The sequence below is a fragment of the Parasteatoda tepidariorum genome, chromosome 7 (assembly GCF_982258835.1).
Source record: "Parasteatoda tepidariorum strain Cologne lab strain chromosome 7, Ptep-v5.0, whole genome shotgun sequence".
Lineage (NCBI taxonomy): Eukaryota > Metazoa > Arthropoda > Arachnida > Araneae > Theridiidae > Parasteatoda > Parasteatoda tepidariorum.
The window spans coordinates 47,134,991-47,147,896 of NC_141761.1; the positions used below are offsets into that span (position 1 = coordinate 47,134,991).

At 29.2% G+C, this 12,906-nt stretch overlaps 1 protein-coding gene across 2 annotated transcripts in view; it reads right to left on the reverse strand.

The window, feature by feature from the left end:
- Positions 1-239: 239 nt before the first annotated feature.
- The window catches only part of Naxe (NAD(P)HX epimerase), a 33,267-nt gene continuing 20,600 nt past the window's right edge, over positions 240-12,906 (reverse strand). For both annotated transcript variants that reach the window (XM_071183497.2, XM_071183496.2), the window contains exons 2-4: positions 8,396-8,612; positions 3,878-4,136; positions 240-873 (exon numbers count right to left, since the gene is read on the reverse strand). In XM_071183497.2, coding sequence (XP_071039598.1) covers positions 659-873; positions 3,878-4,136; positions 8,396-8,612 — 691 coding nt within the window. In that variant the 3' untranslated portion in view covers positions 240-658. The remainder of the gene's footprint in view (positions 874-3,877; positions 4,137-8,395; positions 8,613-12,906) is intronic.

The following is a 12,906-nucleotide window of genomic DNA, read 5'->3' on the forward strand; positions in this document are numbered from 1 at the left end:
TAAACAGGTCTTAAATCTTTGCAATCATTATTGTTTAACAAAATCCGGAGATGGAAAAACTATTTTTCTTCGTTTGAAGCGTAATGAGATTCGACTGCATTAACTTAATGTGAATTTCTTGCTATCACCCAAAAACTGCATAAAAAGTTTTCACAAATATTACAAATTCTATAATAATAGAAAAGGAATGACAGGTATGATAAATTAATGGACTTCAGAGGTATCCATAAAAATTAAAATTCGATATAAGAAGTAATTTTTATTTCATAAAGTATAAAACTTCACACAACAGAACTTGGTAGCATAATCCAATCAATATCTCAAGTAATATTTATTTAAACACATTAATATGGAACAACAAAAAAATTTTTCACATCGTAAACTATAGTTCACTTAGATAGTTTATAAGACGAGAGACAATTTATAAATTAATATCAACTATAACAGAAAAATGGAATATAAAACAATATTACACAACCAAAAATAATTTTAAAAAACTAAATAATTTTTAACAAGCTTTCATTCTGTTTGATATATTCGCATCTAATGAACAACTTTCTTTAATTATTTGAGTCAAATGTAAAAAGCCATCAAATAATTCCTTCTTTTTGTATTCATTTAGGCAAAATTAACAGGAAGACAAGAGGTCGAGATAAAATTAAGATGTAGACATTGGTAAAGCAACACAACAATCTGTTCCTGGATAAGAAGGTAAATTAAGTTCATATTTGGATGACAAACTAGGTGGCACGAATCGACCTCCAAGCCAATGGTATTTGCCTTTAAAGTGTTGGCTGCACAATTTTGGAGCAGTTAGAGAAATCAGGAACTCCGGTTGTATACCATCATCACAACCTTTTTCTACATCCCAACCTAAAAAAACGCAATTGTAAATAATAAGGAATCGCATACAACAATCAAATAAACAAATTTATTAGCGGTCATTACATGAAGGTTAACAAACCAAACGGCTGTAAGCCAAAAGTAGACTAAGCGGGGAAAAAAAAGCATTTCACTAAACATTTAATTTGTGAGTAAGAAAATTTATTATAATCCTTTCTTAGTTATTCAAGTTTTACAAGATAAAATTAGGTATTTTGATCGGTATAAATATAATAAAAATAAACATTGTAGTCAGTCATTGTAGTCAAAATAATCATTGTTTCACATTGTAGTCAGACCGTTTAGTAGACGTTTTTATTGATTGGAAAATCGCATGGAAGGATCCAATTTTGCTTCACTGACTTCCATATTGTTTTGGTTGTCATCAGTATAAAATTAATATAAGTCATTAAGGTAAAGCTTTCCTATAAAATATTTTTGCATTCTTCATTTAAAGATACTTGCCAGAAATATTTATTTTTTATTCCATTCTGTATTATTAAGTTTTTGATTTAGATTGTTTTCTCTATTAACAGTTCACAACTATAGGAGTCATTATAGCATAATTTGGTTCTAGTGTAATATCGGGGACCCTTTGGTTTGGCGATAATTTTCGTTCAATTTTGATAAAATCCCATTTCTGGTTACCATGATATATTTTCATCTTAATAATTGGATCTATATAGGTGATAGGACAAGTATACATATCTATCCTTCACACAACTTGAAGTACATCTCACTTCAACATGATATTCATTTCCAGTTGGTCCCATCCCATGTGGATCTATTTGGTAACGAGAAAGCAGACTGTCTAGTAAAGGACGGTTGCAGACTGCCAACTTCTGCATCTGCATCTGATGAACTTACCTACCTAGAAATTTTTTCTCAGATGAAAAACTTAAATAGGAGGATATGGCCGGTGCCTCCCACTCATGATTGGTTATAGGGCTAGTAAGCCGGGACAGTCGTTGATTCTTCCATGCGACAGAAAAACCAATACTTGCCTTTCACGCCTTGAACATCTAAAATGCCTTACTTTTTCTCAGGGTATAAAATCCTACCCTCTTTGCCCAAAATGCCACCAACATCAGGCTTCAGCTGAACATATTTTAAACTACTTGGGACTTCTTTAGGAAGAAATTTACACTTCTCCCCTCCTTGTTTCCGACCTTTTACTCGTCAACGGATTTTTTGATCTGGTCTGACGCCGTCAGACCTTTGAAGATAAGTAGCAACAACAACATGATATATCTTTCTTATTGGTTTATTTACAATTTACAGATACATTCGTTTATTTGCAAATCGCCAAAAATGAGAGGGGACCCCGATTGTAAACTATTACCCATAATTCTATGATAGTATCTTATTACGCTACAATTTAAAATAAATTTATTTGAAACGATGTCAAGACTTATTACAATTTTACTATTTGCATTGTTTTTAGATGAAAATTACATTATACTACATATTATAAATTACTCTCAAAGAGATTCGTTAAATAATTTAGAACTAAACGATCACCTTCATACACAACGTAAAGATGCTCGCACAAATATTATTTAATATATCGGCCTGTTTGGTAAGCAAAAATATTAAGGTTGAGAACTCACCAAATTTGTTAAAACAATAAATCTTTAATTTTTAATGTTATTTTAAAAAATAATTACTGAGCAAAATTATTTATTACTTAAGATCTGTTAGGTGTTCACCAATAGATCTTAATAGAATCCTAAGAGAAAAGTTTGGGCATGGGAAGAGTAAGCAAACAACAGTTCTTTTTAGTACATATAAGTAAATAGTTTTAACGAACCGGGTTCGAATCCCACCAATGACTGGTCGATACGAATCCACATCCGGCTTGCACCCAGCACAGAGCTGACGTGAAGTATCCTCAGTTGTAAACGGATTACGGGTTAGAATCCCCTTGCCGTCAGACTAACCGTGGGAGGTTTTCGTGGTTTTCCTCTCCATGTAACGCAGATGAAGGTTAGTACCATCAGAAAGTTCTCTACGAAGACATTTTCTCCCAATACTCAATACAATAATCTTCTGGATCGGGTTTTAAATTACAAGTTCACGGGAGTTGAACAGTGGTAATCGTAAACTCAAAATTGGGTCTGCTGTTCAACGATGGTAATAATATAAAATTACTCACAGTTCTATAGGGATAAAATTGACCAACATCTATGCAATTTAAGGTTGATGGTGGATCCAAAAAGAGTGGAGGTGGCTAGCAATTATCACCCCTGTCACGTTTTTAGGACACCAGATCGAATGATGAAAAAAAATTATGTTTAAATAAATCTTTTTTTTACTTTCGATTTTTTAAATTCTACTTTAGAAAAATTTTCAAAATTAAAAATTTTTTTTTTTAAAATATAAATATCAAAATTAATACATATTCTAAAAAGTTCTTTAGATCAAAAAAAATCTTAGATCAAATTCGTTTACGCATATTTTCAAAGGAAAAAACTGCATGCTTTGTAAATCCCTTTCACCACAGTCTCCTCTCGCATGTTTCTGCTTTAGAATAAAATATGCGAGGACAAATATCGAGGTTCAACTTTATTTCTAGACATGGTAGTGCGATGTTTTTAAAGAAATACCGTGAAATAATAATAATAAAAAACTTATTAATCGCTTTTACATACATTTAAGATTATTTATAGTATTAGCTAAAAATATTTTATTATTATCTCATAATTATCCCATTTACTTTACCTGGCAAAATTTCTGTATTTTTAATGCATATAGTGAATTATTTATATTCCACTATGTCAAATAAAATGATAGATTTAAAATTTTCTTTTTTAGTCAGCGAAATCACCGTACTGCAAACTGCAATTAGTAATTGGTGTAACTTTTTTATTATTTTGATCAACATGAAATTTCTAAACACAAATGAAATAAAAACATAAAGTTAAAATTTATGAGTTAATTATTAAAAAAATATTAGTTCCAAATTGCAATTGTACTTTTAAAAAAATTGCAATACCTGAAGGAACGTCAACACTGCAAATAGGAATGTTCAGTACTTTCAATTTATTCATAATATCTTCAAATTCTGGGCGAACAGGTGGCTTGAAACTGAAACCAAACAAAGCATCTACAATTAGGTTGTAGGAATCATCAATTAACTTTGCATCAGGGATGAAGGACAAAAAAGGTATGTCCATTTCTTGGCACTGTATGGTTAAATTTTCGTATAAAGGCTTATTGGTGCGTTTAGGATAGTAGATTGTTGGTGCGTAACCCTGCAAAATAAATAAATCACTATTAGACTAACAATTTATTACTAATCTATTATGACTGTTTGTCCGTCAGTAAAATATACACTGATAAAATACAAAAAAAAGAAAGAAAGAAAGAGCATTTATTTTCATGTGATAAAAAAATTAAAAATATCCAATTTTATTTCAATGCTTACCACAAAAGATGCTCACTTTAGAATATTTTACCTTATCTTAGTATTGAACTGAAATACTTTTAAAATTGTAAATACTATATTTCTATATGTAGTAATTAAACTAAACAGCAAATGTAATTTCACCATGTAATTTTATAGATTGAAATCGTACGACAGTTGTTTCTAAAAATAAAAATATCCAAGTGGCACATTAGATAACTGAAAATAATAAATTGTAATTTAAATGACACACTAATCATAAAAAGTTCTCTTTTTCTTATCAAGGCGTACACTAATATAATTATTTGAGCACACGCTATTTTTTAATCATTATTTACGCAAACAGAAAAAAAAAACTAAATAAATCAAACATAATTAAATTTTCAAAGAGTAAGCAGATCTGGACATAATCCGAAATTCTGTATCAACAGATAAATGTTATTGTGACAAGAGAGAACAAAATATTTAATTATAAGGATGCACAGCCTGCAGTCTAGGCCAGAAATAGCCGCTTGGGCATAATTACATAACTAGTACAAAAAGTTTTATATCTGTTTTTCAAACAAATTCCAGTAATCCAGTTTAATGTTGTAATTTGGGTGTTTTTTTTCTTTTTTTCAAATGTCAAAATGTAAATGTACTGTTATGTATATAAAACAAAATAAATGTTTTGCTTGTTTTCATTTTTAAATTTTTGTTTTAAACATGTTATAGATTCAAAAAAAAGTTTTTTAGCCAAAATATGTTTTAAATAACAGGGGTTTGTCCAGACATTTTGTGAAAGGTCCGGTTTTTGTGAAATTGTGAAAAAATTACTCACATTCTTTCAACCAGAGTCCTGCTTTTATGAACTTGTGCAAATAGGGTCCGGTTATTGCAAAAAAAAACTTTTTCAAGGAGTTTTTAAATTGTAAATAGATACAAGATTATGCTCAGCACTGTAAAATTATAATAAAAAAAATTAAAATCTAAAAAATAAACAGCCATTGCTGCTTCTAAATTAGAGATACAACATACAAATATTTGGTATTTAGCCTATACTGCTGAATGCAGAATATTCATTCCGGACGAATAATGGAAGAATCGTCTGCCGAAGATAAAACTTAATTCGTTTACATCCATCTTCCTTGTTCTCTGCCCTGGGAAGGGTTTATTCAATTAATAAAACAATAATGAAGATAAACAAATTTGTGAAGGGTCCGATTAAAAGAAAAATCATTTTGTGAAGGGTCCGTTTTTAAGTTAAAATATTTTCTGAAGAACCCGTTTTTACGAAAAGATATTTTGTGAAGGGTCCGCTAACGGACACAAATGTCTTCTTAACAGACCCCTGAATAAGGTTATTAGAAAAATTACTTGAAAATCAAAAGTGTGAGCAGTTTTAAAATCACTTACATAATTATTTTTCGTAATTTTTTTTATTATTTAATATTCACAATTTAATAAAATTAGTTATTCGACAGAGAAAGTTTATATTATACGTTTGTGTTAATCTATGTTTGATATGATAGAATACAAAATGTGCAAAGCTTCAGACGAAAGCATCATACGTACGGTGAGCAAAATGAAAAACAAGAGTGCCCTATTAAATTTTGATAGTCGTGTTTTTACGTACCGATCTCAACTGTCGAAGGGGTGGAGACAAGGAGGGGAAAATTCTAAAGATGTTTTTAATCCTTTTTATTTAACTTTGACACTTAAACTAATGATGAATATTCACACGATTTGGCAGTATCTTTCGATAAATGTAAAATGTAAGGCCGCCACTCAATCACAATTTGAGCTATAAAGCGCGGTATTTTAGGATTCTCTATTAGTTTTTTGTTACAAAATTACGCTAATACAATTCGCAATCAACAGTTTTTGATAGGTAGTTAAATAGTATACAGTTGCGTGTTTTTAGATTTTTGACAGGTATCTGCTTTTTTGCAATTAACATTAAAAATTTCTCCAACATCATCCAAATCGGTTTTCATCAATTGAAAATGTAATAAAATTCGATTTCTAAAAATCTAAAAACTAAGAAACGTTTAGTTTTAAATGAGTTAATCAAAACCACAAATTGCATAACTTTCACTGCTTTAAAATTTTGAGAAAAAATTAATAGGAAGTTCTAAAAATTATCAAGTGTTCTTCTAAATAAAGCGACCCCTTTGTTTTCTACCTTTGTTGAAGAAAAAAATTGTGCTGTCTAATTATACAATATCATCAAAAGTTTAAGTACAAAAAAATATTGAGAACACACAAATTAAAAATTTAACATAAAATCCAAGATGGCGAGAGTATTAATTTCTGCAGACGATATTTTAAGTTATGAATTCCAATACAAAAACGTACCTTCTTCGAATAAACATACTTTCTTTACAAACTGTTTGGATTCTTGACTCTCAAAAAGTAAAGTAGCCACAATTGGAAATTATGGGTTGCCCTCCTCCCCATAGTTTGGTCAGGAGTCCTGTCGAAAGTTTGAATTCCTTAATGCTGATTAAAACTTTCTGTGTATTTAGTCATCACAAAGATTCGTATTTTAAATCTTGATTTCACGAGAACTATTTTTCCTATTTCCTCTAAGTATTAGATTTTGTCATTTAAAATGACGAAGATTAATAAAGATTTATATTCTTTACAATTCAAATCTTTTTCGACCATTAATATTTAAAATAATAAATAATTATAAAAAAATATTTTTTATAAAATAATATATAAATAAACGAGCTTTACAATTGTGTACAAAAGTTAGAGATTTAGTTTAAGTGTTCCAAAAATATAACTAAATAGGTAGGTAGGTAGGTAGCAGAGTTGGCCGTTGATTACAGTAATCGATTACAACTGTAATTGATTACAGATAATTACAGCTATGTAATCAATTACTTGTAATCACGATTACAAGTAATCAATTGCTTGTAATCGTGATTACAACTTTCAAAAAATTTTGATTACAGCTTGTAATCATAATTACTCGTAATCGTTTTTGTTGTGATTAATTGTAATCGCAATTACTTGGAATCATGATTACAAGTAATTGATTTACTGTAATCAAAATTGTAATCATGATTACAGCTGTAATCAAAATTTTTTGAAAATTGTAATCATGATTACAAGTAATTGATTACTGTAATCGACTATGTAATCATGATTACAGCTGTAATCAAACTTTGTAATCACGATTACAAGTAATTGATTACTGTAATCAATATTGTAATCATGATTACAGCTGTAATCAAAATTTTTGAAAATTGTAATCATGATTACAAGTAATTGATTACTGTAATCAAAAAATGTAATCGATTACATTTTTGGCCAACTCTGGTAGGTAGTTCATTTACGTCTCATTAGAGCTGCACAATGGGCTATTGGCGACGGTCTGGGAAACATCCCTGAGAATGATCCGAAGACAAGCCATCACAATTTTGATCCTCTGCAGAGGAGATGGCACTCCCGCTTCGGTAGCTCAACGACCTGCAAGCGAAGTCGAGCACTTTACGGTAGAACAGTTTAATGAGGACCAATACCGCACACCCTCGGTCCCTACGCAGACTGATCCAAGTGGGTGTGCGTACGCAAAAAATGAATGTAACATTAAAAGTGAATTGAACATTAACTTCAGACAACCCTCTTGCTAAATTATAGAGGTTTATATATTCCAGATTACGGCCATACATTGAGAATCCAAATTCAAATCAGTCTATAAAAAAAAAAAAAAAAAAAAAAAAAAAAAAAAACTGTTGATTTAGTGAAAGAGCATTTTTGAACATTTTTTTTTCTGAATTCGTTATTTCATAAATTGTCTGCACAAATTAATTAGTATATTTAAGATCCTTCAACACTTAAAATTGTATCTTTAGTATGTGATAATCCGATGCTTACATTAAAATAAAGATGAGATATAAAGATGTTTAGCATTTTATTTTTTGCGATGTACATTTTGCAAATGGTACTGAAAGGCAAATGCAGCACTTTGCCTTTTAGTTTTCAAAAAACTAAAAATTTTTACTGTCACACTATTTAAACTATTATTAATCTGGATAAAATTTGAATTCTTTGCGATCCCCGGTAAACGGTTGTGCACCCTTATTTTATTACTTTAAACCAAAAAATTATACTCACAAACAATTTTAAATGTCTAGCACAGACTAAACCATCTCCGCCATTGTTCCCTGGGCCACAGCATACCAAAAGCGTTCCCTTTTTCACCATTTCGTGCACTGGATAAGTTTTTGCAATGGCAGTAGCAACACTTAAACCAGCGAGCTCCATTAATTGATCCACGCTGAATCTGTATTCATTGAATAATTCCTGGTCTATTTTGATGGCTTCTTCTTGGCTAATTAATATAGAATTATAATTAAAATGGTACATAAATATTTCATGTTTATTATAATGAATACACAAGAATGCATTGCAAAGTCATTTAAATAAATCCAATAAATGCAAAAGACAATATTTTAGTTCAGAAGTCAACATTTATTTTTGAAAAATATAAAATACCCTAGGAAATAAATGTAAAGATAAGATGGAAGTTTTCACTAATTAACTTCGAATAAATTTAAGTCCGTGATAAATTACTATTTCTACTGATCTAAACAAAAACAGAGCTCAAGAGTGGGATTTTTTTTTAAAATTTAAAATATTGAAAAGAATTTCTGACTATTGATACAGTTGCATGGATATTCAATTGTAAATTCTTACTAATTCAGAAAAAAATTATATTTAAAGATATATGGTGAAACTTATACTGCTTCATAAATGTTATTTTTGACAGAAGAGGCAAGACTTTGAAAGGTGAGGCTCCTTTCTGTCAAAAATATCTATATGTTTTTATGGATAAATTTGATCATTGTATTTGGAATATAAAATTACCCTTCCATACAGATGCTCAATGGCTTCTAAAGATTATGATATTTGTGATGCCAGAATTGGCATACACATATTTATTTTCTATCTTTTAAAATATCCTTCATTACTTAAGCTTATTTTTTAATGGAAGAATTACTTTTAAAATAAATCAAAAACTTAATCTTTTTAAACGAACATAAAATATTTATTTCTTCTCTTCCAGATCAATGTAACGGATACTTTCTTTTTATTTCATTATTATGCAGACATATAAATTCACTGTCGCCTCTAATCGAAAACAAAAATCTATTTATAACTTTTGATTCTAATAATCCAACGGCTAAATGTTTCGGTTGCATGGTTATAATAATTCACATAAATTTGTTGGCGACTCGTGATCGCCAAGGTGTTCTTTTTAACCCATGTGGATATGCTAGTTGGCTTTGTTTTTGGCTATGATATATTATGATAAATCGCCAAATTTTGGATCTCCTACCCATACTCTTTCTCTGTCCGTTGAGAATAAATATATTCACTTTGAATTTCTAAATTGGAAAGGCTGGGACCCCTTCGGGGGACTCCCAGTCTTAATTTTCTAACGGTCAGAAATGTTGTTCTGGCTTTATGATCTCTCAATAGAGGGTATTCTTATTTCATCCCTTTAAGGGATTTCTTATTTTTTTGAAGAAATGGCCATTTTATAATTTACAAAATTATGCTTAATAAAATCTAAATTTACATTCAACGATTTGTACATCATTTCCTGGAAACTCAACTGTTATTGTTTTATTCATTCAATATTGGCCTAAATGAACATTCATAATTCCACTATACATCAGTACGCCTAATGAAGGAAGCAGCAAAGCATTTCTTCATTATAAAAGTGGTGCCTAATGACGGGGAAACGTATCCTGTAAGAATATTTACGTCCATCATGTATCATTCCTATTTGCATCCTGTTTGAAACTCCAGCCGATGTCAAAATCTTCAAGATCCTGATAAAAATTTCCGAAGGTCCTGAGCAGCATACCAGTGCGTTTGAAAAACGAGTCATCTGTGTTTCTCATAAAACTGTCTGAAATCAATTTCTACGGTGTTTCTAACATCTTCAAAAGTGTTCGGGTCTGTTTCAAAAGAATTCCAGCAAATGTGTCTGTTTCAAAAGAATTTCTTGAAAATGTGTTTCTCAAGAAAAGCTAACGGAAATGGTCAACTGTGTGTGTGTCACTCTCAACAGTAAAATTTTTTTTTCTCTCTTTCACATCAAAATCGGAGAGAAATTTTTTTACACAAACTGCAGTGCTTTTTTTTTTTGCAGTAAAATTTTTTTAAATTACACAATTATAAGATAATTGCATTTAGTGCTTTTCAATTTCTAACTGACTATTTTACAGATTCAGTACTTAATATTTTCAATGCATATCATTTTTTTTAAAGCAATTATTTCTTATTCTCATTAAAAATTTTTGGAATTAATTTTCATTTAATATGAATATCTTATATTCTATTTATTTAATGATTACAATTTATTATTGCTGTTATATTTTCATTTTTAAAATTGATTATTTTTTTTCTTAACTTGATATTTTAATTGGTATAACTATTTTTCATTTTATATATCTATATATAATTTTAAGTTATCTGATTATTAAATATGTCTAAACGTAAAAACAATATAAACTTTCATATTCAACCCTTTGCTGGTGATCCAACCACATCAAAGTTTTTCTTTCTTCAATTAGAAGATTATGTTAAGATAAATTCTTTAGATGAAGAACAAGCTATTGCAACTTTTAGATCTTTAATATCAGGCAATGCTTTAAAATTTTATATTGAAGAACCTTCATTGGTTAAAATGAAAACACTAACTGAAATAAAACATAAATTTTTGGATTTCTTTAGACAAGATGATAATTCATCTATTTTTGCTTTGAATAATATTTTGTTGAAACCTCAGGAGACAATAAGATCCTTAGCTCATAGGATAAACATAACTTCCCATAAAGTGTATCCTAACTTAAATGATTCAGATGCAATTGATACTTTAAAGTACACGCATCTAATGGGAGCTCTTCCTCATGATATTAAGGTCACAATTTTGAAAGAAAATATAAAAACTTATGAGAATGCTGTCGAAAGAGCACAACAACTTCAGAATATAGACTCGGCTATTAACAATCAATTTAAAGGTAATGATGAGATCTTAAATCTAAATTCGGAAATTTCAAATTTAAAAGAGCAGATAAACAATATTGTTTCAAATAATAATGATAATAAAAATAAATCTGATGGAAATAAGAGACAATTTGAAAACAAAAATAGAAATTTTAAATCGAAAACTTATTCGAATATTAGTAATTATCGTAAAGCCCCTTATCATAATAACCAACATACCTTTCGGCAGAATTTTTGTGTTTTCTGTGGCAAGCATGGTCACATTATGAAATTTTGTAGAGAATTTTTGAATATTTCTCAATCGGATGTGCAGATTAATCAACATAATAGAAATTTTCAAACTCGAAGGAACTTTAGAAGCAATAGATTTTATCCAAATAGAAGTTACCAAAATAATCGAGATCACTCGTATAATAATCCTAATTATAATAATGACAATAGACAACAAACTTATCCAAATCCTAATGCCACCACTTTTAACCCCAATTTAAACTAAATTTTAGCTCAAATAAGGCTGATGCATTTGAGCTATCACCTAATATTGTGTCATCAGCTAATAATAAGTCGAGCATTAATGAAAAGAAAGATAATTTTACCCAAACAGTTAATAAAATAAAAATGCAAAATGAATGTTTTACTCAAACTAATGAACTTAATGAAATTATTGCAAATGTACACAATGAAATACCTAAACTACCCCTCATTAATGTACAACTTAAAGATTATTCTGTCCCATTTCTGATTGATTCAGGCTCTTCTCTTTCAATAATTTCTAATGAAACATTTAATAAACTTAAACATAACATTAAATATAAATATATTTCACGTTCAGTTTCAATTAGTACTATAAACTCTAAGGTTTCATTTCTAGGTTGTATTCAAATCTCATTTAAAATTAACAACAAACTATACAAACATACACTTTTTGTTACACATTTAGATAATTCAGTTTTTGAAGGGATATTGGGATATGATTTTATGCTAATGCATAACATTCAATTGTCACCTAAGGGCAATTTTATAACAATTAATGGCGAAAAAGTACCATTAATAGGACAAAAACAAACTACGGATAATGTAGACATTGATTTTGATGGAGATATTGTGTCGGATATTTGTGGAGAGATTCATAATGTAAATAAACAAAATGTAAACAAACAAAATTTGGACACTAAACAAAATGGTCAAGCTGTACTAAATCATAAAATTTTGTTGAATCCTGAAGAATATATTTATGCTAAAGTAATAGTTAAGAATCCTTTGAATACTAACGTAATTTTTGAACCAAGTATAGACTATAAAAATATTGAAATTTATTCTTCAGTACATAACTTAGATCAAGTTAAAAATTTTCATGGATTCTATAACAAAAAGAATAAGTACTATGCTTGTAATATTTTTCTTAAAAATAAATCTGAAGAGACTTTGCATTTAAATAAAGGACAAGCTATCGGCCAAATGTATCCTATAGATACTATCCAAGATTATGACTATTCAAAATTAAATTTAAATGATTCTATTGCCAATAATCAAGAACTAGACCAAACTAAAAGACAGGAATTTTTAAATTTAATTGTACCAACAAAAGATATTGTGGATTTAAGAAA